At 37.5% G+C, this 26,153-nt stretch overlaps 2 protein-coding genes across 9 annotated transcripts in view; one reads left to right on the top strand and one right to left on the bottom strand.

Moving 5' to 3' along the window:
- Positions 1–2,399: 2,399 nt before the first annotated feature.
- Positions 2,400–15,656, bottom strand: LOC122061613 (uncharacterized protein At4g10930). 8 transcript variants are annotated; one of them, XM_042624990.1, is made up of 15 exons: positions 15,514–15,656; positions 14,984–15,187; positions 14,388–14,473; positions 12,720–12,810; positions 12,369–12,418; positions 11,264–11,333; positions 11,059–11,168; positions 9,919–9,984; positions 7,626–8,209; positions 7,110–7,166; positions 6,416–6,491; positions 4,723–6,037; positions 4,540–4,614; positions 3,063–4,184; positions 2,400–2,877 (listed from the first exon to the last, which is right to left on the bottom strand). In XM_042624990.1, the coding sequence occupies exons 2-15, from the start codon at positions 15,053–15,055 to the stop codon at positions 2,632–2,634; spliced, it is 4,020 nt and encodes a 1,339-aa protein (XP_042480924.1). In that variant the 5' UTR covers positions 15,056–15,187; positions 15,514–15,656; the 3' UTR covers positions 2,400–2,631. The 8 variants fall into 8 exon arrangements, with proteins under 8 accessions (XP_042480924.1, XP_042480917.1, XP_042480918.1 ...); XM_042624983.1 differs by having other exon boundaries at positions 7,110–7,193; XM_042624984.1 differs by having other exon boundaries at positions 7,110–7,193; positions 15,511–15,635.
- An 8,405-nt stretch (positions 15,657–24,061) lies between these two features.
- The window catches only part of LOC122060502, an 8,088-nt gene continuing 5,996 nt past the window's right edge, over positions 24,062–26,153 (top strand). The window contains exon 1 of the mRNA XM_042623602.1: positions 24,062–25,150. Within this exon, the coding sequence (XP_042479536.1) occupies positions 24,437–25,150 (714 nt within the window). The 5' untranslated portion in view covers positions 24,062–24,436. The remainder of the gene's footprint in view (positions 25,151–26,153) is intronic.

Genomic DNA, 26,153 nt, shown 5'->3' on the forward strand with positions numbered 1-26,153 from the left:
TTGAGTCCTTGGAATCCTTATCTGGTGGGCGACACGTGTCTAAGGGTGACACGTGTCCTTTCCCACTGAGTGATCAATTTGGCTGTATCAAGGTGCTTGCAAGAGGAAGAAAGATAGAGGAAAGAAAGGGAGATGAGGCTTCCAAGAATCGGATATGGCGTAGATGGCGGCAATTGGAAGCAGCTGCAAGGAGGAGGTGTTTCGAATACTAAGAAAAATGGGTTTCTTCACAACCCTTAGCAGCATTGGAGGAGATGGAAAAATGGGTTATCAGATTTCCTGCTTCTGTGTGTGATTGCATATCAAATTTATCTGAGTTAATAGATCAGATTATTATTCGGCTTTCAAGTTTTATCGGCCACATGTTTTTTCTGGTTCATGTGTTCAATTGAGATCTCGAGGATCATTTGATCTAATTTTGGAGGTCATCTGACTTTAGCCATTGCTAATGACTCAATTTCTGTTAAATCTGGGTTCTCTCTTCTTAACTATCAAGATTGATTAGTGCTGCTACCGCTGGTTTTCTTGTGGATCTGTTTTCTATGGATTGTTCATACAGTTTTAATTGCTGGCCAGAGATGTTGTACCAGGCTATTTTCGTACTGAGTATTGTATACGATGGCTGACTCTTTAAGTTTTCTTTGGACAACATTAATGTCCCGATCACCACTACTCAATGGAGTTGGTAACTACCTGTTATGGGCTCAGGCAGTCAAAGTATGCATCAATGCAACAGGGAAATTGACACCTTATATCTGACCCACCTTTTCTGCTGATTCTAAAGACCCTAATGAGATTAAAGCGTATGAGCAGACGCTATTGATTAAAACGTATGAGAAGTGGATGGACTAGATCTGAACCAGTTTCATAGGTCATTCTGGTTCTTCTTGCTGCTGTAGTGAACCCGATTGTCAGGAGGAACGAAGCCGACAGTGAGGGAAGAAAGACGATTGTAGCAGCATAGGAAAGAGGAGAAGACAGAGAGAGAAGAAGGGCTCATGGAGGGGAAGCGAAGAGAGAGGGAAGACCTGCGGCTGCGGTGGAGGATCAACCACCGCTTGCACACCAGAGGAATGACTGAGGACGTTGACAGCGGCGATTGTTGAAACGCTTCTTGCAACCCGTGCCGTAGAGTTTAGGGAGAAGGGGTTGAATGGTGAAGAAGAAGGAGGTAAAATCGTCTTTTCCATTAAAAAAATAACATCACTCCCACTCTGTTAGTTTAGGTGAATTTAAATGTAATTTTTTTATTTTTAAGGGTGATTATGTAATTTTTACAAATGACATGGGAGGTCGATGCCAATGAAGGAGGTCAAGTATGCCATCAGCTTTTTTAGAACTTGCGGTTCAACCAATAGAAGGGCCATAAGGGATTTTACAAAAGGGAAAAAAAGAGATCAACATAGATCTGAGTATATTATGAACATACGTAGTCTTTTCCCTTTATGTGATATGTACATGAGTGTTACGATCCCATATAAGTCATACAGAGAATTGATTTCATATCGGTTTCAAAAGAGATTTGATGTGGATTGATATGGTCTTGAGTTCTGTCACTGTATGCCATTTTATGGGGTTGAGTTCTCCAAGGTACATGTTAATGTATTTGATTGGTGGGGGGAGAAGAAACTCAAAGTGTAGGGCTAAGGATCCTCTTGATAAACTATATGCCAAGTATTATTGCCTAATCTGGTTTTTTTTTTTTTAAGGGAACGAGATCACGACATGCACTTAAGAAAAAAAATAGTCGTCGTTGAATAATTACCACATGGCAATTCAACTAAGGCTGAAAATTTGTGTTTGGGTAGACCCCAAGGTCCTCTACTCGTCAAAGTTCAATTCAATGCAACTTTGCTAAATGACAGAATAATGTATTCAAAAAAATTAAAAACTACCCACCAAAAGACTATAGTAGGGTACATAAACATACACAAGAGCGTCTGGCAACAAAAAAGAGGTTACATTGAATCTCGGCCTCAAATTTATCATGTGACAAATCCACTTCATTTCCAAAACATTCAACACTTAAAGAATTTTATATTGTCATTCCACATGAACGATAAACATAATTACATAAGGTGTGACGATATACTTCTGAAATTCTACCAAAAAAAAAAAAAAAAACCGATCTACTTCTGAAAAAAAATTCATATTTGCTTTTAAAACAATTCCTATGAAATTTTGCCTGCTGAAACAAACTGAGTTAGGTTTTAATATAATAACATCCAAAACCTGATCCCAACTTAATAGGATCGACTATATAGAGATTCAAAGAAAAGACAAATGCGAGGATACATGCAAAAAGATTGACGGATAATGGCAAATTATAATAAGTGCCGGCTGAGTCAATTTTTAATGTACCGCAAGAAATCATAGCAGGATCAAAGCTCAGTCGGGTGTTGGGTGAACTAACTCAATACATATTATGAACCAGTAGCGCTTTACAGTAATGTAGGTACACATCCAACCTTGCAAAATATTGTGAAATTTGGTTTTCCCTAACTAATAATTATTTGTATTTTTAATTTCTTACATCACTACAACCAAACCAATGGTTGGATCTTAGTCCCATGTCTTCACTGAGAAACAACAGGGTACAGGAAAATGTAGAAAGAACCTGATGGACTGAGGTTAATTATTAGTATTTGAATTGGGAGCTATTTCCATTCTTCCTTTCTGCTGTGCAGCCTCAACATATTGCTCTGCAAGTTTCTTTAATTTCTCACCTTCCTTTATGACAAAATTTGCATTCTTTGCTTTGGAATGGTATTTCATAACCTTCTCTGTAGTTTTACCCACAGCCCATCGGTACTGTTCAACTGTGATCACACCACTCTTGCACAGAGGCCTGATGTGCTCTTTAATGTAGGCTTCTACCTACAAAAATTCAGATATAACAAGAAGAAAATTGGAACCCAGCATATTTGTAATATAAGAAAAAATATGGATCAAAGCAGTTTAATCTCTGAGGTCAATCAGTGTTATTCGTATCAAACAAATATGCTTAACGACCACTCCTTTAGGGAACTGTGACAAACAGACCAGTGTAGGTATCTTTGTACCTTCTTAGATATAGAATGTCTCAGGCCAGATTGCTCATCATTGCATTTCAACTCCTTCCTTTGAACATTTTGACTTGCTGAAGAAAGATTTGGAGAATTTTTCCCACTAGAAGAATCAATGCCTGCAACAAAACTGCTGCCCGTGACAGATGTATTCTCTGTACGGGTATCTGTCACAACATTGGATGATCTAGCTACTTTATTTGATTCGTAACTCTCATTCTCTGGTAAAGCTATTTTCTCAGTTGAGATCCTGTCTCCAATCATTTTATCTGGCTCTCTTGATGCTATTTGTAGAAATCTTTTTTCCAGTGGTTCTTTGTCGGGGCCATATAATTCTTCACATTCTGCCAAAGAAGGCTCCTCATTTCCTTCATCTTGCAACGATTCAGGAGGAAGACATGGTGCGTTTCCCTTCACCTCCAAGGTTGAGATTCCGACGCCTCCATTCTCTTCACAATTCAGAACACCAGATTCCATTGGGACCTCAACAGTCTGTAACCTCCCATCATCTTTAGAATCTTGATCATTTTTTGTCTTTTCAGTATTAAGAGTTGAGAAGATCACCTTCATTTTCAAGTCACCTTGTTCTGGCTGTACTTTGGATGCCCTCAAAGCACTATTACCAATATAATCTTCATCATCCAAATCATACTCAAAATCTCCATATATATCTAACTCTGGATGAGAATCCATGTCAAACACACTCTCAGGTTCTCCTTCCTCTCTGACCTTTTCTGTAGGGTCATTATCATCAAGTTTCTTTGTCAAGCAACTTGGACTATTTGGCGGGGAATCTGATATAAGCCCTGCCATTCTCAATGCATCTTCCACTTTGGGATCAGGCAGAGTGTCCTCAAGTGTAGGTTCTGTAGTTCTAGTAGTGTCTGCCGATGGAGAAGATTTTGACTCTACAGCTCCACTAGCCTTCTTGTTCATTGCATGCTGAGATATCACCTGAGAACAGAGATTTACATACACTAGTTTGCTGTTTGACCTATCAGCAACCTCCCTTTCAATATTAACAGCATCTGCAACAGCCAACTCTGTCGCAGCAGTTCTGCAGATAACAGACAGATTTTCTTTCCTCAAGAAATGCTCTGTTAGACGGTAAAGTTGTACCTGTATGACAAGTGTTTGGTATGTGAGAAAAAGGGTCACCCAAACAATACTTGCTCAATAGAAAAGGGGAAAAAGACAGCATAGGAAGACAACCTCAAAGCAACCACTAAATGATTCTCACAAGGAATAAAAATGATACTTCTGTATATGAGAAACTCAACCACATTTGAAATTCAACTGTGGTTATGAGAAAGCATAAATTCTAGGGCAGTGCCTTCCAAAATTTCAAGAGTACTTAAGATTCAAAGCAAAAGAACGCCGATTTTTTAAGGGGAATTGATCTGACTTGTCGAAGTGTGGAAGAGTATAAGACAGTTACTTTAGCCATGGACCTATGGTATGAGGTACCACATACCTGCCTAACTGAAGTAGGGACCTTATTATGGCGACTTGGTGCCAATATTGGTCTCATATCTGATGGTAACTGAGCCTGGCCAAATCAATCAAATGGAAAAAAAAAAAATATGTCAGTGAGGTGTTATTAAGCTATATGAATGTGATAGTTGTCTGTTTCAGAAAAAAATATGTATCGACTTACTAATAAAGGGTAATTTCCTTTGAGCACTCCAATGTTCTCCTGTTTCCCTTTATTTTCATCCTTGTTTTCCCTATCTGTCTTTCTTGCAAGAACCTCCAGTGCCCATTGCCTTTTATCTATCTTCACATCATCAGATTTAGTAGCCATTTCCTTCTTAGGTTGGGATTTTATTTTGGAACTACTTGATAAAGAAATGGAGTTTGCTCTGTTTTTGGAATCATTTGGATGCACATTCTGACAAGTAGCTTCACCCTTTAAGCTTGGAGCACAACTCCTTTTCCCCTTATTATCGAAGGAAGAATTGCTCATCTCTGTTGAATCTTTACTCACCTTTGACTGTGTCGGAGTCTGGACCATACGATTATCATGAATTGGTATAGAAACTTTTTCCACTATTTCACATTCAGTATTCTTTTTCTGGTCATCAACACCTGTAAGAACTGAGAGAGGCTTGATATCATCCTTTCGTGGGAAGACAGATGTATCAGCTAAATACAACCTGGAAAGAATGGGGTTTGCCGTATCAATTTCAGATTCTTGCTCCATCGCTGAGCCCTTATTTAAAAGGTCAAGAACCAACTTCAGAGTCTCAGCTTTTTCGGGCTTTGAAGTTCTCATGCACCGATGCTTCCAAAACTCGATTTCCCAATCCCTGTCCCATGCACGTCGTCGTCTTCCACTGGTTGTTCCATATATTTTCTTTGTTAAATTCTCCCGTATCTTCCCTTTCGAGACTATTGACCTCTTCAACTTTACAATCGCAGGACTCAACTTTTGAACTGGTTCGGTTTTAGGTCCTGCTATTGCAGCCCTGAATGCAGATAGAAGCTTTGGATCAAAAATATTTTTACCAAGATCTTTCGAGGACTTGTTACGAACTGCTTCTCTAATTTCTTCTCGCAGTTTCTGAACTAGCACTGATGACTCCTTGTCTTCTGTGGCTCTTCGCATGATCTTTTTCACTCTCAATCCAGCAGCACTATCTTTATCTCCAGTGGATTTATCAGTAGGTTTTGGGGATTGATGCCCTTCAGAAGATTTCTGATATGCCCCCCTAACTATGCTCATGATATCTGAAGTTTCAGCTTCCCTTTCTTGATCATCTTTCAACTTATCCTTTTCCGAAATTGCTACAAGTATGGAACTTTTTTGGAAACCTTTGAGAGAGGTATCTTGAACTTGGCACTTCTCGGTGCTCATTTGAGGTTTTTCCTCACGTCTGGCTTTCTTCTTCTTTGAAGAAAGCTTGGTTTCCATTTTAGCTCTAGCTTCTCCATCCTCATTTTCAGTACAATTGTACTTTTCAACATAATTCCTAGGAGACCAAGGAAAGGAGAGAGAAAGTTATAGAGACAAGAAAACAATGAAGGAAGTTAGAGGAGCAAAGAGAAAATTCAATGAAATTTCGCCTTCTTGGGTGATGTTTTCTAGAATGGCGCATTATGGTAAGCTTATCAGACTGTCCCAAATATCTGCCACGTGGCATATCCGTCGGCACTCAAATTTTATGGAGTTGTCCACACCATCATCTATTAACTTAGTAAGTTTCAGACCAATCCAATTTTCTCATATGGAGATACAAAGCTTTGAAAACTGGTTGAATTTCAACTTAAGCAATGAGTTTTCAAAAATGAAAATATAAATGTAAAAGCTCAATACATAGTGGGCCAGATGTTTCTGAGAAACTGCTTACATGGAGCTCATGCGCTTTCTCTTTACCCCCTCAAGTCCAACAACATCCGCAGTAGAATGATGCTCCATATTGCCAACTGGAGAGAATGCAACAACGAGGCTTATGAGACATGGTATGATTACATAACGAACATGGTAAGTACTTTAAAACCCAGAGAGAAGAATGACCCTCAACAGTGCAGGTTGATCCAACCAGTTCAAGCCCATTGGGTCAGCCCCATAACATTGCCCTCATAACTAAAAGATATTGAATGGTTAAACTTCCAATTCAATCAATATCCTGACTGGTTCCAATGCCTATCCGGTGAGACATAACACAAACTGCTTTGTGGCCCTTATCACAATCAAGCAGTTCAATTGGTCACCATGGTTTGACTTTCAAAACTGTTCGAACAAATCTAAAATAGAATCTTCATGTAAATGCTTGAACAATAGAAATTATCATGCATTTTCCATAGAAAGAACAATCTACAGGTTGATATATTCGAACAGTCAACCGCTAGTGCAATGGTAAGACTGGCCCTGATGAATATCAGAACAGAGATAAGATAGTGTGTGTAATGACCAGTTCCCAATCAGTCTGGTCCAGGTTTTAAAACTATTCGAACACAATTATTACCAACAGAAACAACCATTCATTTGTAGTAAAAGAATGGAATAAAAGAGGGGAGCAGATGCCATTCACCAATCCTTACCTGATAAAGAAGGTTTCACAGAATTGTACCGCTGCATATTTCCAGCGACTTGATTTTCTGTTGCATCATCGATCACGCTCTCAACTAGATGATTGTGGGCAGAGCATGTCAAGCATAAATAGTTTTAAGGGTGAATCTTGTTGTAATCAAAGTGGTGAACTGAGAAGTTGTAACCTTCTTTCGATTGCCCCTAGTCTTATTCCCCAAAGTTAAACTAAGTCCAGTGTAAACAAAGGTTCTCAAAATAATCGGAAAATGGCTAACAATTATGTCATGCTCGAGAGCTTTTGTTGTCTTGCAAGTTTTTCAAATACACATGTGAAATTATAGCATTTTGTATTCATTAAAAGAAGAAGTGTGTTATATTGAAGGGGCAAAAAAATAAGGTTACAACTTCTTTTCACCAAATTTGGTTACAACAAGATTTTCCCAAAGTTTAAACTGTTTATTACTTTCAAAATCGTTCAATTTGAAATTAAAAATTCAAAAAACAAAAATTCAAAAACGTGTTGCTACCTGTCAAAGAAGATCTGACAGATAGGTCAAGATGAAGAGCTGTACTGGATTCACTTTCAGATGGAATACTCCCAAAGCAAGGCTGAATGGAAGGTTGGGAAGGAACCTTACATTCATCGGAACCATTTGGATCAAAAGTTGAATTATCATAACTTTTTGTCACCAATTCGCCATGTGCCAAAGAGTCACAATGTAAAGTCAAGGATGTCTCCTGTGATAAGGACAATCCTAATGATGATTCCCGTGCCCCAATGTTTGGTTGTGCTTTAGTAGTTTCCTTTACTCGTGTTTCCATCATGAAACTAGTGGCATTGGAATTAGACAGAGATGTCTCTGTCTCTGGGTCAATGACAGCTTCTTTTGCTGCCAAAAGATTGTCACTTGATTCTTGAGTCCACTGCATTCTTTCAACCATTGAGACAACGACAGCAGTCTCCCCTGCATCAGCAACAGATACTGACACTTTTCCTGAAAAACCAGCATCAGTTGAAGATTCATGACCAGTGGTTTCAGGACCAAATTGGTTGCCTTGTCTTTGTGTTGAAATCGAAAGAGATTCTGGTGGCAATTCATCAATTATACACCTATTACAAGAGTACAAATAAGATAATTAGAAGATTAAATTTTTTCTGTATCAAGAAACTTGGAAATCACAGCCTCTTTGACCTAGTGCAAGTAGGAGAAGTACCTTTCTTTTTCTTTTCTTTTCTCTTCTTTTTTTTTTTTTTTTTTTTTTTTTTTTGGGGGGGGGTGGGGGTGGGGTGGGGAGTGGGGTGTGAGGCAATCAATTACATGGGTCTTAGGCAATATGCCAGAAATCAAAATGATCAATTATTGTGTGAACCGGGTAGATACTTTTATTTTCTATTTAATTTATTTATCCAAATGATGTGGTTCAAAATTCTAGAAACAATCTGGATAGAGGTAAATTAATGGTTGAACCACAATTCAGAACCAGGATCACAGATCTGACAACACTTGAATATTGATATGACCAGCAGGACAAATTTGGGAGATTTCCACTATCTATCAAAATACAAGTCAGGATGCTCAAGCTTCAAGCCAAGTATGCTATAAAGGATGGTTTATCATATGGCGCTGGAATCTTGGAAAAAAAATGCAAGAAAATACATGAAACCAAGGTTGCTTTATAAGTAAGCTATAGTCAAGAACTGAGAAAATAATTCAGACTTCGATGATCAGATCTATGAAACTGCTTTAATATGATTCAAACAAAAGCATTAGTTTTTGAATCTTCGATGCAATAGTCAGAAAGAAATAGTAAGAATATGAGATTGATGGTTTCAGGTAAAGGGAAGCAACAAGAAAACAGTAAGGAGAAGAAGAGAGTCAGGAAAATTAAGAAGAATAAAAGAAAATATTGACGAGATCCCACCCGAACAAGAAAGAATTCAGATCTATCAAAGGGGAGATGGGGAAAAGAAATCCGTAAGGAAAGAATCCTTCACGTTCTCAAAGTACAGTGGTACCAAAACTCTTAGGGCCCGTTTGATAACGTTTCTGCCGTTTCTGTTTCAAGAAACGGCAGAAACATAAATTTTTGTTTTTAGAAACAGAAACAGAATTGAAGGTGTTTGATAAGTCATGTTTCTGGAAGTCGATAGTAACCAGCGAAAGAATGGCCAAGAGTCGTTTCCAGAAATGGCGAACTTGTTTCGCCTGGGTCGTTTATTGAACCATAAATAGGTAGAAATTTCAATTTCTATTTAAGAAAACAAGTGAAACGAAACAGTTTTATCAAACGTTTTTTGTTCCGTTTGTCCAGAAACGCGTTTCTTAAAACGTTATCAAACGGGCCCTTAGAAAAAACTCAGATTTATTACCAAATCATGTTAATAGATTAGGGGACGTTTATATATATATATATATATATATAGCCCTTTGAAATTCCAAATTCAACTCATGTTTTAGACTCCTAATCACTCTCTTACAGCGAGTAAAGTAAACAATCTCAGAACTGGATTCTATAATAGCTAATAAGTAGTCCGTTACATCATGTCCAAGGCCCATAAAAACCTATCCATTGCCCAAAATAAGGTCTTCCTAGGCCCAATCAGGCAGTCTTGACTGCAACACCCCATATTCTTTTCATACCACTCAAAATAATGCCATATTAGTTGGCAAGGAATCTCCAATCTCACTTACCAAAAAAAAAAAAAAAAAGAATCTCCAATCTCTGATCAACCTTTTTACTTAAATTTCACACGCAACATTAGGAAAAAAGAAATCAACTAAATGCCAACTCTGAAAGATAAGAAAAAGTTCTGATTACCTTGGACACAACCATGAATTATTTGATGAAGTTTCAGGAACGAATCCCACACAATAAGCATGGTACCTGTCTCCACACAAGAGTTCCCATCAATAGAGCACCAAATTGGTAGATGAATAACATTCATTTCCATGGACAAACAAAAGATATGTGAAATATCAAATATGAACATATATATGTATAGGCTGATTGAAATGATTTAGTATATATTTATGCTCATAACGAAAAGGAAAATCACATCCTGTTTGGATAAAAGAAACAAGCCGGCTTGTCCACTTCCCCGTATCCAGACACAACCCAATTTGCCTTCTAAGGTAGTCCAGACTCCAGATCAGGGTTTAAAATTTTGGAATCAGGATTCAGACCAGTCCCGATTGAAATTTATCAGGATCAGCCCAAAATTGCCTTAATCCTAGATTTTGGAATGGGATCGATTGACCTGGGTCGGCCAGCGGGATCAATCTCGGCCGATTCCAATCCAAATCATCCAATCCAGTTGATCCGACCCAATTTTTAAAACCATGCTCTAGATTCCAGACTCTCAACCACAGTTCAAGGTATCGGCCAATACGTATCAGTATCGCTCGTACTCGATACTGATACCTGACCAAGACGATAATGGTGTATTGGTCCATACTCCATACCAAGGTCATAATGGTCCAAGAAGTCATGTTTCTTCATAATATTGGCCGACATATTTGAAATTGTCTAAGAATTAGATGAATGAGTCTTATTCATGGCAAGAAATACTCAAATCAGCACAATTTCTCAAACTTTTGATTTTATGGAAAAAAAAAAATCATACAATTCAGAAACACTTAAATGCAATCGTGTATTGGAGAGGCTAGCATTAGTAAATGAGAATATTGCAACACTCGACAAATTTTATTTGCAAGAATCACCACCCACTTAAACGGGTTCAAGTCACCACTTAATGAGAAGAATCATCACTTGAATGGATTTGATTCAGGAAACTGCCTCTCCGCAAAGCAGGGGTAAGGCTGTGTACATTATGATCCTCCCCAAACCTTGTAGTTGCAAAAGCCTTGTGCACAGGGTACACTTCTTTTTTTTTTTTACTCGTATTGTCAATCTATAAAAAACAGATCTGAAACAAAACATTGAAAGAACAATGCTTACCATAAATCACATGAATCACAAGCAATTGATGTATCAAGATTCAAATTTTCTTCAATGGCTACCAGTCCATTTCGTATCTTGCAACCATCTCCATCCAAACAGATAACTGCCTAGAAAGTGATAAAACACATATGAATTAGATGGAAGTAAGACCTATTGACGGACAAAATGGAAACGGGAGGTATAACTTTTGAAAGACAATTACATTTTCATCAATGTAATATGATGGAAAAGAAAGAGTGTTGCAATTTCCTTGAATGCACCAATCATCATCTCTGCGTAATAGATAAACAATACCACAAAGTATTAGTAACAAAACTGGGTAGTAAGACAGACAATATTAGCAGTGAAATCAGATAGGGGTTATTCTCACTCAATTAAACCTTACTCGAATCACTTGAGTTCAGTCACATCTTCTACTGTTCTACGCTATTAAGGCCAGCTTTTTTATTTTTTTAAGTCATGAGGGCTCATGTCTTTCCTTGCCACTTCAGTCCAAGTCTCCGTTGATCTTTTTAACAATTAACACTACCAAGGTATACCATATAAATTCCTGTTGATCTTCATTTCAAATGCCTGAACCATCTCTTCCTCATCTTGTCATCTGTTGGTGCAATTATATGTTTTCTGTTATGAACTTTCACTCATTCTATCCTTCTTGGTCTTGCTAGTCATCCACCTCAACAAGCAACTAGTATAGCTATGCATGCAGCAACTATGAAGTATGTGCTACCTTATCATGCATGGCTACAAATCAGCCATTTGACCTCATGGAATGCTTTGTCTATTTGACTCCATTGCAATATCTGGCTTCAACTTTCAGTCTTAGCCCACTACAAATGATTCCATCAGACCTTCATCAGATACTTCACGAAACCCTACACCACCACTAATCAGGTATGATGTACTTAAAGTAGGGCTTCAGTCATAGGTAAACTCCAGTTTTTTAAATCCGGTGAACGTCAATGACAGCAGTTTTTGGCCCATCAATATCCTCGATCCAAATTATTTTTATATCTCAATGGCACCACTTACTTTTTGAACACCAATGATGCCTTAGAAAGAAAAACAAGAAGACGAATGAAGCAGAAAAAATAAGGCTTTTGATGTTATATTAAGTTTATAAAAAAATATTACAATTCTGTTTCATGCCAAATGGGAACGATTGAATACTGGTAAAATTCTAAAGAGTGACAGTTTCTCTCTGTCCGCTTGCACCAACTTTATATTGGTGTGTTCCGACATATTGTTGGACAAAAGGTTTATGAAGAACTGACACCAATGGGATATGTATAGAAATGAATTACTACCTGGGAAATGAATCCTCATCAGCCTTGAGGCTTCCAATCGTATCATAAACCTGAGGTTATCAAATAAAAGCCACAGCATGTGTTAGCCATGAAGTTGAATAAACCTTAAATCGTTGCTTCAAGATAGCTTCAAGAAAGGAGACAAAAAACAATTTTTGCAAGATCACGTGGAACAGAGACCAATGGCAGCATATAAGGTTTACAAACAAGTTGTCAAAATGCATAGACAACGGCAAGAACAAAAATTATAACAACAACAATAGAAATATTTATAACAAGAAGAAGAGAATGAGATAAATTTCCTCAATTTTCCAAGGCCAAAGGTTCTGTAGTATAGATGGCGACACTCACTGGGACGCATGTGATTAGTTGAAATTCCTTCTGGCAAAGTGGACAGATATTTGTAACGGTAGCCCAATTGTCAATACATGCAAAACAGAACCTGAAATTCATATGCAGAAATTGCATCATCACAAATATAACCCAGGTAGATATTTATATTTGTGGATAGTTTAACCCCACTCCAGATAAATTAATTAATGGAAATAATAATAAACGTTTCTCCATTGTAAACTCTAACATCATATGGTTTATAGAAACAAATGTTTAACAAGTGCAGAGAAACTTAGTGAGGAACATGCACTAAATACTTTAAAAAAGTGTGAAAGGAAATGATAACTTCTTAACTCAAATGATTCAGATAATCATTGGGAATGGAGCAACTACAAAATATGAAGCAATATTGCAGATAGCTGAGCAATCTTCTGAAAGAGCATGGTTCAGCAGCAGCAGCATTAGCAGTTGATATCTGTAGCTTCATCTATGAGTAACCATTATTGTTACAAGGAACCAGCTTGGATCTACAATCTACATAACATTTCATATCCCAGAGATGCAAGAAACAAAATGGTTCTGAAGCAAATACCGCAGATCATCAAACTTCTCTAAGACGCAATAATTCTGTTTGAGGGTGAAATATCAAGAACATGTCAGCCAAGGGAAAAAAAATAGCTGGATCAAGCTCTATCCGTCTACATTCCTTAGTATTTTCCACATCAGCAGTGTCATCAGGTGATATACTCAATGGACAACCCAACTGGAGGAAAGAGAAGGTCAAGAAATACTGTTATCCAGAATTTTACAGTTCTTCTTGGTGTGGAATTGGGCCTAATATGGGCATTGAGATAGAACCATAGTTTGGCATTGCACTACTTCTCAGGCCCAACCCATTCTTATGGGCTTTGTGAATAGTCCAGCCATCAGCAGGAATCAAGCAACTACGAAAGGCGATACCCAAACTATGCAAATTATCTGAGATCATTATGGGCCTAACTTGTCACCACTTCCTCTATTTGGCTATCTAAAGATCTTTTCTTAGGTGTCCTAGATTTTCTTGTACCGTAGAAGTTCTAATTTGGCTTAGGAATTATTTTTACTTCATCTTGTTTGAGGAAATACAGATAATCTGCAGATATAGGGACAAAGGGAGGCAAAAAGGTATGGTACTTGGTACAAGGAGGGGAAAAACCAAGTTATAAAAAGATCACATCTTATCTTCATGATTCAACACCAAAAAAATTACTCAAGGAAAGCAGTCCATCTTGCCCAAAAATAAGCCACTGCATAAAACAACCAAAACTTTTGCTTCTTAAGCTAATCCCATATGCTGCCTCTGAATGTTTTAAAGTCCAGGTATCAGCTGTCAAGCCCAACACCATTTGTGGAGTAAAATTAATAGTGCTTATTATGTGAAGCGAATAGGCCAGATTTTGCTGGCATTGTGTTCACTTTTTGTTGATAAACTATAGGGAACCAGGAACAAAGATGAACATCGCTCATAAATATATGGCCAGAAATATGAATATTTACATAACCACTAGTTCCAATAATGTTATCCTTGCATTATATTCATTGTTGTACAGAGGGAGATAGACAGTGGACTGGTAACAATAGCACAGAATCTCAAATATGGCTAAAGTTTTGCAAATTCTTAAGATTGACAATAATTCCAAGATATACCAATGCTGACAGCTATCAAGAACTCCTCTATCAATAATGAGATCCATACAGATCCCACATCTTTCGTTCTCAAAAGAAGCAACATCCTGCACATACACAATAGATTACTCTTAACAGATATTATTCAAAGCCATAAAATGTGAATTTTAGATAAGTTCACTTGCAAACAAACAAGAGCAAAGACCTTCAAGCTTCCTTATCTCCTTGTATTCAGCAAAGGGAGGAAGATAGGCTAGGTGGAAACCTTGCTTAAAAGAAAAGGCAGTGATTACAGCCTGTCAACTAAAGAATTGCTAAGATATACCTAAGATCCCATATTTATGTCTTTCAAACAGCTCATCTGGGCAACTGATGTTTTTATTTAGCAAAACTATCAGAAACAAAAATTTGAACAAAAGATTACTTGCCAATTATAACTGTCATTTGATCCTTGTAAAAAAAGAAATTAAAAATAAAAAAATATCCCAACCTATTTCTTGGTTTCTTCGATTCATATTTAATGGTCAGAATATTCAACCCATCATAGGTGCCAGCAACAAGAGTGGAATTAATATATTAAAAATTGAATCACAAAACAGTTCACGTTTATAACTTACAGCATCATCCCCAACTCCAAAATTTGCTTCTTCCATTAGCCCATTGTTGTCAACTTCCAGTTCCAACATCATGTCAGAAGCATAATATGCAACCAAAGTAAAAGCTACACAGATTCTGCTTAAGATCACCAACTAAGACCTTCAGTTACTACGTAAAGCCCTTGTAAAGTGTTCTGATTAAAATTTTACAAGGCAGAGAAGTACCTGTTACATGGGAACGCAAAGATCAGCCACTTTGAAGAAATTTCAAAACAAAATCATCTAGCTCCGCTTCAGGACAAATAAACACACCAAAAATTTCAAAAAATAACAAGAACCATGACCTGATACCTTCCTGAAACCTAAATGGTCTAGGGTTTGCACAAAATGACATTTTTTCCATAATTCTGAACGGGTTTACAAATTGTTTAAATCTGAGCTTGCGAAAGAATATAATCATTATCAACGAATAATAATGTATTAAAATGGAATTGGCCATTATGAGAGAGCAGAGGGTGAGAGGGGAGGGGGGGGGGGGGGGACTGTACTACCTGAAAGGCTGAAACTAACAGAAACCGCCATTTCCAATTCCTCAATTCTTCTCCTGGCGAACCAAAGGAAGAAGAAGTCCGGGTTCGCGGATTCCTGGATAATATCCGTAACTGCTGACTGGTAAGCTACTAACTACGCTGGCGGTGTAGATAGTGGTGAGTGGTGGAGGGGTTTGAGCCATGGACTCATGTATAAGATGTTGAGTGGACTCTTTGCTCTTGCCATGATAGCTGTAGGCATAAAAATTATTAATTATTATTTCTCTACCTCCTCTCTCACATTTATTTGTTTAATTATTATTTATTTTATAAAAAAATTAATGGGAAAATAAAAAAAAAAAAGCTTGAAAGATGGTGTGGCCCTATATAATGATATAAAGGGAGCAAGATGACCACCCCCTATGCAGAAATTCTGTCATGTTGATGCTTTCATATGCACTCCCATTGGTCTTTGTGCCATGTTGCATTTTAGAAACTCGTTCCAAAACTAATATAATAACACATGTGAGGATAAAATATATGGAAGGAACAAATATCGATCTTGGGCTTACAAAGCCTTTTTTCCAAATGAATTATAATCACACTTCAACAATGGATATTGTATCGGCTACTACATATTGGTGTCAACGTTTTTTTTTTGGGTGAATATTGGTGTCAACGTTATTCAATACCAATACGATACAAATACAAATCGAAAGTATTAGAAAAAAGAAAACTCTTTTTCTAAATCTGTATTGTATTGGTATTAGTAGTGACCAATACAACTACCAATACCTATAATTGTGAATTTATGATTATAATCATGGGCTTTCTTTTCTTTTCAATAAAGATTTAGGGAGAGCCATGGATGAAAGCATCCACGAAGTCTGACGGAATGATTTCGTGCATAGGAAGACGATGAGTTTTTGTTTTTGTTTTTTTTTTTAATGTCCTTATGCATGCACTAATTAGCACTTTCCAAAATATATGGATTTAAAAAAAATAAAATAAAATAAAAAATGTTCTCTCAAATTCAATTTATGCAAAAAAAAATTATGTTCACCGCCTCTAAAGGGCCTTAAAAACCCCGCAGGGCTTGAACCCACGCTACTGCATCATTTCTTCGTTGGACCATGCCGATACAAGAAGCCCATTTGGGGGCTTTTGAAAAGAAAAAAAAAAGGTCTTACTTTCGAAAATTATATCTTATGTTTTTTCTTTTAAATTAATAGTAATGGGGTCATTAGGGTTAATAGGGAATTACATATCAACAGAGAGACATGAGGAAGAGAGTTTGTAACCCTATTCTCCATCACAATTGAAGCTGCTCTCATCTCACTATGGACGTAGGCATCTTGCCAACCACATATATCCTTACGTTGCGGTTGATTGATTGTTCTTTCTCTTTTTTTTCGTTGTGTTTTTTGTATCATGGATGGGTTTCATTTCGTACACATCAAAATATATTGGATGATTAAATTTGAAAAGTTAACTAATGACTTTTCCAGTCAGGACATTTTTTACGACTTTCATGATTAAATTTGAAAAGTTAACTAATGACTTTTCCAGTCAAGACATTTTTTACGACTTTCCCATCATCTTTTAAAATATCTTCATTTGAATGTAGCTAAGGTACTAATTAAAATTTTAAAATTAGGATCAACTTATATTATTTAAAAAAAAAATTGTTGGGTTTAATGTACATAAAGTCACGTGATCCACCCCCCTTAAAAGATTTTTTTCCCATAAAAGGAAACAATAGGTTAGTATACATATTTTTTTGGGTAAAAGGGTTAGTACATATTTATGCTTACTGTTGGGCAATTGGATCTAATTTGTCATTGTTGGCAACTATTTTAGAACTATTGGTTCAATGGTTCAATGATTCAATAGTTAATTGAAGAGAGTTGATGCAGTTTGATTGGTTCAATTTCAAAGTGGAACCGATTGTTCAATTTAATTTGCTTGGTTTAATTTAATTGGATTAATGCAACACATTACATGGTGATGATGTCAACATGCACTACAGCCCAAGCCTTCAGCAGCCCAATTAGTGTAGAAGTGCTTTTTTTTTTTTTTTTTTTTTTTGGTGCAAAGGCATGGAGAGGGCAATATATTTATTAAATAGAAGGTATTAGAGATTTTACAAGACTTAATAAATCCTCAGGAAATGGGGAGACCCAAATACCCATATGGTAGAAGTGCTTTCACGTGTGTGAGAGATTCTTATGTCAAGATACTTTTTAAGAAAAAATGGAGGGTTAATAGAATTCTAAAGAATAAAGGATTTTCAGAATTTCAGATTAGATGGGATTCTTGTGCGCAACTTGTAGTTCAGCTGCTTCTAGAGAAAAAATGGAGGATTTCAGAATTTGATTACAGGGGAGAAATCAAATTAGTTTCTCCATTGCGCACATGGACAAAAAAAAAAGTCCAAGCTTTAGTAAAAGTCTAAAAGTTGAAGTAAAGAAGGATTTGTTTGCCAAGTTACTGCAATATTATTGGAGTTAGAAAATATTTTAACATCCCGTAAAAGGGACTTCATTCTCTTAAAGCATGGGCTCCTGTGCTTGAGTTCTAATTGAAAAATAGTAGGTGGATCCAAATAGCATTCCTCTTTCACGGGAATGGTTGCTGCTAAAGTTTACAAACAATACAAAAGGACCCTTTGGCAGTAGAATCGTGATACTATGGTAGCCTATTTTTAGAGAAAAATAGAGCAAGAAGGGAGAAATAAATTTGTTGGTTGTCGCATTTTTCTTTATTGAGTGTTCAATGGAGATATAATTGAGAACAAGAAAGTAAGGTTACTTTATTGTTGAGATGTTGATGGTTTAAGTGTGTTCAAGTCTTCTACTATATATCAAGCAAGTGATCATCAACGGGATTACACGGGCTGAGATAATCCGTATCTAAAAATCCCTATTTTGTGATTTTTTGGTTTGTTTATTGTTGAGAAATTATAGATTAGTGATGTATTGGGTAGGGATTTTATTTTATTGATTTAAAATTGTGAACCTAACAAGTTGGTGTTTGTCTAGGGTGTGGGGCGGTTGCCCTTGTCTGAGTTGCTTCTCAGATTGAAGTAGAGATAGGTTCTTGGACCATTGTAGCGGTTGAAAATTGAGTATTGGGGAAATACGAAACTCTATACGGGTGTTCCTCTATGGATGTAGGCACTCTGGCTGAACCATGCATATATGGTGTTATTGTCTCTCATTTATTTTCAATATATATTTGAAGTGTGTGTTGTGCAGAGTGGTGGGACATTGTCTGATAAACCCAGCCACATTATGGCGTGAGGTAGATGTGTCGTTGTTACGTGATTGCCGGGGAAATCTGGAATTTGAAAATTGAAAATTCAGTTATTGGGTAGTCAATTGAATATTGCAATGATATTTTTGAAACTACTATTCACCCCCTCTCAGTGCTGACCTAGGAACATCACTTACAAAATGGGCGAGAGTTCTCCCTTTGAGAGTGTGGCTCTCGAACTAATGCGAGGGCCAATGAGAACAGTTATGGAAGCATCAATAGATGTGTGATTTTCATCTTTCATAAGGAGTTGGGCAGTTATTTCGCAAGGGCTTGTGTTAGGAGGCAAGATCTTGGGGTGAAATAGGGTCAGGTTGGGCTGGGTTTTTAAAAATCTCAACCCAACCTTGTGTCCTCTTACCTTAGAATAGGCCCAACTTGGCCATGAGTTCAATCTGGGGTACTTAGCCTAGGGCTAACCCTATTGGGGTACCCTAGCCCTAGCCCAGCCCTGCCTTGATTGACCTTGATTTGGCGAAGTTAGGTTGGGTTGGCCCTGATTGACATTTTATCCTTTTGTGTCCTATGCATTAGGAATAAATAGTAAATTAAAAAAAAAAGAAGAAGAAGAAGAAGAAGAACAAACAATAATAGTATAATAGCTATTATGAGATTAAAAAAAAAAAAAAACTACCGTAAGCTCCATTGGATCTTCGCAATTAAAAGATGAAAAAAAGATTAGCAAAAATTACAACAAATGACACATGAACATGCATGCATCATAAATTCAAAAGACAATGGTTATGCTTGTAGATAATGGGCTTCAAGAGGATTTGATCGGAAACCCTAAAAACAAAGAGTTAGATTAATAGAAAAGAAGTTATTTCAAATGCCACGAAATAGTATGAATAAGGTGGATTCAATTATTGACTCATTTGTCTATTCACCATATGTTTTATCTCTTTATTATCAAACCATTCGAACCTAGAAAATGAATGTGGTTCAATGGATTGCTAACGTGTTAAGAATTAAAAAAAAGCAACATTTTAACTTACATATTGCCACCAATTGGGAGAGATCTCAGGGATGAGAGAGTTGGGATGGGGAGAGATCTCAGTGTGAGGCTATGAGCTCTTCTTCAATTCTTCGTCTCTTAAAACAAAGATCTCTGTGCGAGGTTGCGAGCTCAACAAATCTATGACCATGAGCGTGAGGATGGGGGAGAGACTTTGGGCGAGAGAGTCTCTTGGGTTTTCTTTGTTGGTAAATAGAGAGGCTGAGGTTTTCAAGTGAGGTTATATACTCGAGGAGAGAGTCTCTAGTGTTCTCTCTTTTTTTTTTTTTTTTCTTCTGGAAAGAGACACTAGGATTTCCAAAGCGATGTTATATACACAAGGAGTCAAGTTATAACTCATTGTACAAATTTGAGTTGGCTAGGGCAGGGCCAAGCTCAACCTAAGGTGTCAATCTAGGCCCAACCCGATAGTGATCAAGGTCAGAGTTTTTCAACCCTAACCGACAAGGCCAAATTTACACCCCTAGTAGAAGCCATGCTCTCAGACAAACTCTTAAATAATAATAATAATAATAATAATAATAATAATAATAAAAAGGTATAACGTAGTAGGATATTTATTGTAATGCCCTGGTCCCATACCACTAGTTTGATATTGTTCTCTTTGACCTATGGGCCTCAAGATTTTTTTAAAAGACCTCAAACTAGGGTGAGATGCCATAGGTTATCAATCAACCAAGCAACGTCCCCCTAGGTGACGTAAGACTAAAGCTTGCACTCCCTCAATGATCTCCAGACTCCTTCGTACTAGCTTCTCATGTTGGGGATCCCTCACCAATCTCCTAGGTAGGTCAGTACACTTGAAATATCTTGGGTGTCCCATTCTCCCCCTTACCAATCTCCCAGGGCTGGGTTGGGTTGGGTTTTTAAAAATTTCAACCCAACATTGTGTCCTCTTATTGTAGCTTAGGCCCAACTTGGCTATGAGGTCAGTCTGGACTAGGCCCAACCCTATTGGAATAGCCTAGCCCAACCCCACCTTGATTGACCTTGATCTGATGAAGTTGGATTGGGTTGGCCCTGATTGACATTTTTGTCCTTTTGTGCCCTATGCATTATAAATAAATAGTAAATTAAAATTAAAATTAAAAGGAGAATAAGAAACAATAATAATAGTTGTAACTGATATTACAAAAAAAAAATACTACCATAAGGCTCCATTCAACTTCCACAATTAAAAGATGCAAAAGAGATTAGCAAAAATTAAAACAAATGATACATGAAACTTGCATGCATCATAAATTCAGAAGACAATGAGTTATTCCTGAAGATAATGGGCTCAAGGGGATTTGATAGTAAACGCTAAAAACATAGATTTAGATTAAGAAGAAAGAAATAATTTCCGAAATTTTAGATTAAGAGGAAAGAAATAGTATCAGATATACACGAGTTAGTATGACTAAGGGATGGATTCAATTATTGGCTCATCATTTATTCACCATAATGTTTTATTTCTTTATTATCAAACCATTTCAAACCTAGAAAACAAATATGTGCTCAATGAATTGCTAACAAATTAAAGATTAAAAAAGGTAATATTTTAACTTACATATAGCTACCAATTGGGAGAGATCTCAGGACAATAGAGTCGGGGATGGGGAGAGATCTCAGTGTGAAGCTACAAGCTATTCTTTGGTTCTTCGTCTCTCAAAACAAAGATATCAGTGCGAGGCTGTGAGCTTAACAAAACCATGATCATGAGCGTGAGGGATGGGGGAGAGACTTTGGGCTAGAGTCTCTTGAGTTTTCTTTGTTGGTGGATAGAGAGGTTGGGGTTTTCAAAGCGAGGTTATATGCTTGAGGATATAGTCTCTAGGGTTTTGTTTATTTATTTATTTTGGAAAGAAAGGCTAGGGTTTCCAAAGCGATATACACAAGGAGTCAGGTTATAACTCACTATATAGATCAGTGTTTGGCTTGGTAGGGCCGAGCTCAACTTAAGGTGTCAATCCAAGCCTGGCCCGATAGTGACTTAGGGTCAGAGTTTTCCAACCCTTACTGATGGGTAGGCCGACAGAGCCAAATTTACACACCTAATAGGAGCCATGCTCCTGGACAGGCTCTTTTTGCCAAAAAGAAAAAAAGGTATAGTGAAGTAGGATATTTACTATAATGCGCCAACTCCATACCACTAGTTAATATTGTCCTCTTTGGCCTATGGGCCTCAAGGTTTTCCTTAAAAAGCCTCAAACTAGGGTGGGAAGCCAAAGGTTATTAATCAACCTAGCAACATCCCCCTAGGCAACGTGGGACTAAAGTTTGCACTCTTTCAAATCTTCCAACTTCATGATACTAACCTTCTCTTGTTGGGGACCTTTCACCAATCTCCCGAGCATGCTAGTACACTTGTAGTATCTTGGGTGCCACATCTCCCCCTTATGGGCACAATGTCTTTATTGAAGCCTCACGTGCTATCGGGGTCAGCATTGATACTATTGGTAATACCTTGGTTCCATACCACTAATTTGATATTGTCTTCTTTGGCCCGTGAGTCTCAAGGTTTTAAACGCCTCAAACTAGGGTGGGATGCCAGAGGTTATCAATCAACCTACAACATTTCTCTATGCGATGTGGGATTAAAGTTTGCACTTCCTCAACGAACTCCTGACCCCATGATACTAACTGTCTTTTGGTGGGGACCCCTCACTAATATTCGAGGTGGGCTGGTGCACTTGTTGTGTCTTGAATGTCACATTTACAGCCTATGGATCCTACAACTCATTGGAGCTTTCTTTCCTATTTACAAGGCTTTGTCCATATATATATATTTGTTTCCCTTAATTCAAACATTAATTATTAAGGATTTAAGTATCAATATCGGATGACCACAATAGTCTAGCTCAGTTGGCAAGGGATCTAGTGCTGACTTGGTGCACTTGTGTAGGGGCATATGCTCATGCTTAGGGGACTAATCAGTAGAAGGTTCAGACATCCTTGTTAAAAGGAAAAAAAAAATTATCAGTATCTAGTATCGTATCAAAGCATGTTAGAAAGGCATAAGATACGTTAAGAATACACATGAAAATGGTCAAGAAATGTATGGATTTGCTTATGATACATATATAATATAGTTTTGAACCATAAAGCACCTTATTATACAATACGTAAATATATATTTACTTGATCTAAAAATACACATGAAAAATGGTAAATACTTTTGATACATTTTTCAAACATTAAAAAAAAAAAGAGATGATAGAAGGAACGTTGCCCATCCCTGTGGCTCCTATGCTGGCACGTGGGCTAATGGGAGAGTGCATAAGAGCATCAACTATGCAAAAAAGACCGCACTACACTTGCTGTTTGATGCTCCTATGTGTCGTCACCAGAGCCACATGGACATGCATCTTCCTTTTTCCCAAAACTTCATTGAACATTTATTAACTTGACGTAAGGATTCGTGATGCATTAAAAAGATGAAAAAAAAAAGAGAAAAAAACTACAATTTTATTGTTTAGTCCAATTTATTTTGATGTGTGATTTGATCACTTCAAATCCTCATAATTTTTTTTTGAACACATGAAGATTAGTGTTGTTTTTATATTGAGAAGAGAAAACTACTCGTTGGCACTGACACATGCCTTAGTGTGCAAACAATAGAAGGACAAGCAAAAACATTTTTAGCACAAGGCAATACAGTCTTTCCACACCCATGGTATCTAGAGATATAGACACAGGCTTGGGGACAAAGGTTCTTTTCTCATTATAAAATTAGATTACAACTTAGCTTGCCTTCTAAGGAAGTCCAAACACCACTTTCTAGATTTTAGGCTGTGGGCTAGGGTTTAAAATTTGGAATCAGTATTCGGACACATCCTGATTGACCCAAAGTAGCCTTAAACCTTGTCTGTCCTAAAGATGCTCTTGATTGCCATCCCATTGGTCATACACTTTGACATGTACCTGCTCCCATGGTTCAAAATATCGATATCATATCGGTTATATCGATTAACACGTATCGATTTCACTAGCACCCAATATCGATACATGCCCGATAAGATAATGATGTATGGGAGTCATCGGAATTTATGGAAGGCAAAATAGTCCAAAAAATGTCAAAATGATATCAAAACTGTCCGGTATATGGCCTGTATAACCGATACCGATACCGATACAAAAATTAATAAGTGTAGTTCATCTTCAAAGCTGAGCCACTGTCCATTGGTTTAGGCCACCGCAGCAGTGGTATCCAGAAACGGAACAAAATTATATTCGTTTTCTTCATCAATGGTGAAGACAGAATTTGAGGGTCTTATTCCTTTCCTTTTTTTGGATTTTTTATTCACAAAGAAGAGGAACAAAGAACTCGATTGGCTCTCTAGCTCAGTTCTTGGAATCATAAATGGCATCTGGGTTTTATTTATTGGATCAAACGGTCGATCATTTGGAAAATTGGACCCCAGTTCTTATCTCATCATCTTCTCAATCGAGTGATTCGAGTCTTCTCATCTCAATGTAAACACCTAAACTGTCCCTGTTGTGTGGGTGAAGATTGAAGAAGCTTCTTTTCCCAGTTCTCACTTCTCTTGTTGTCCTTCCCTGCTCGCCTCTCTCTCTCTCTCTCTCCTCCTCTGAGATGCTGTTTGAATTAGAGCAGGCAAGTGAGCTTTTCTCATGGACTCCATCCCCATAAATCTCTCACCTCGAATCTCTGTTTACAGTCGCCTAAGCCCAATTATTGTTCATTCGAACAACATATCTGTATCGTTATTCAATGTCAACAAATTTAAGAAGTACAAGAACTGTTCTATATCTGCTTCATATATACCTGATCAGTGGAGTTTTACCAACAGATCGAAGAAGGATTGCCAAAATAACGGGCCACCCCTTAACCCTTTTTGGTTTTTGCTTCATCTTGTAAAGGGCATCAGAGACTTTGCTGCTTCGGTGGAGAAATGGGCTTCTGGTATGAGAGGAATTGGGCAACAGGAGAGAGTGCCGGAGGGATGGGACGGCGAGTGCTTGCAGTGTGGAGGGATCGGGGTTGCTCTTATGAGTGTTACTTCCACGGCCAAGCTTCGTATCAGTCCTTTCGTGGCGACACTAGCGGCTAACCCAACTTTCGTATCAGGTCTTTTGGCTTGGATGATAGCTCAGTCGACAAAGGTGTTCTTGAACTTTTTTGTGGAGAGGAAATGGGATTTTAGGATTTGTTTTGCTTCTGGTGGTATGCCTTCCTCTCACTCGGCCTTGTGTACTGCCCTTACGACTTCGGTGGGACTCTGCCATGGGGTGGCCGACTCACTCTTTCCTGTTTGTTTGGGGTTCAGTCTCATTGTCATGTATGACGCGATTGGAGTTCGTCGCCACGCTGGGATGCAAGCAGAGGTAATGTGTCTCTGGCTTGAATGCTTCATGCCATTTTTTATCAGTCTTTCATCAGGAGGAAAAAAAAACCTTTAAACCCTTCCAAATTTGTGATTGTTACCCATTGATTATGACAAAAGCTTTAGTTGATATAGACCATTAGGACTCCTACTCCTGGATGCCTTAGTACCCACTTTTTTTTTTCTTTCTTTTGGGTGACTTCAATATGGATCATGGTGTGGACTGGAGACTACTAGATAAATTTACTGTGTATAGTGTACACAGAGTGTAAATAAGTTCTATAAGGATTTGGTGGGTGTCAACTTTTAGCAGGCTGGAGGAGTTTTTGATTCTTCATCTGTCCAATCTCTTGCACACTATTTGACAATCTGTCCCTTCCTCCAAGGTGCCATGATATATGTACTTCATTGATTCAAACTCATCCAAGAACTTGTGATGATGTTAGTATGAGTTTTATTGGAGTCTCATCCATTTGATTTTACTCTATTGATTCAAACTCATGAGAAAAGGCAATAAGATTAGTATGGGAAGTTTTGGAGCTTACTTAGATACATTTTTAGGTTAGGTTGTAGAAGGGGGAGTTTTTAGCTGCAAGATGTACTATATTTATGTAAAAGGCCTAAGTTGGCAATGGAAGGTTTACCTTTTCTTCCTTGACATTGGTATGGGCATGGCCATACCTTCTATTGGGGATGGTAGTCTAGGTACTTGTATTGTTTGTACCGTGGAGCATTTGTTGACTTCATGGTTTCGGGTATAGAGTTGCTTTTCATATGGTTGAAGTGTTTGGCTTTGATCCAGATTATGATATACACATCTTTTTGGCATAGTGAATTTTCAGACAACTAGCAAGAACAAGAAGAAAAAGAGAGAGAAAGAGAAGCAAGGAAAAGAACTGAATGCTTTATAGTTTCTAAAGCAATGTTGTACATTGGATTTGTCTTCTTCTCATTGAAGAAGCAGAGGAAGTCAGAGCTATAGATGAAGAGAAAAAGGGGGGGGG

This window comes from Macadamia integrifolia, chromosome 14 (genome assembly GCF_013358625.1).
Source record: "Macadamia integrifolia cultivar HAES 741 chromosome 14, SCU_Mint_v3, whole genome shotgun sequence".
Taxonomy (NCBI): Eukaryota; Viridiplantae; Streptophyta; class Magnoliopsida; order Proteales; family Proteaceae; genus Macadamia; species Macadamia integrifolia.

Excerpts from the sequence above, each read along its gene's own strand:
- LOC122061613 (XM_042624983.1), bottom strand. The coding sequence starts at position 15,055 with ATGATGTTGGAACTGGAAGTTGACAACAATGGGCTAATGGAAGAAGCA. Across the intron at positions 12,419-12,719 it reads AACTAATCACATGCGTCCCA|GTTTATGATACGATTGGAAG; the intron begins GTGAGTGTCGCC and ends TGATAACCTCAG. Across the intron at positions 11,334-12,368 it reads GATGAGGATTCATTTCCCAG|AGATGATGATTGGTGCATTC; the intron begins GTAGTAATTCAT and ends TCTATTACGCAG.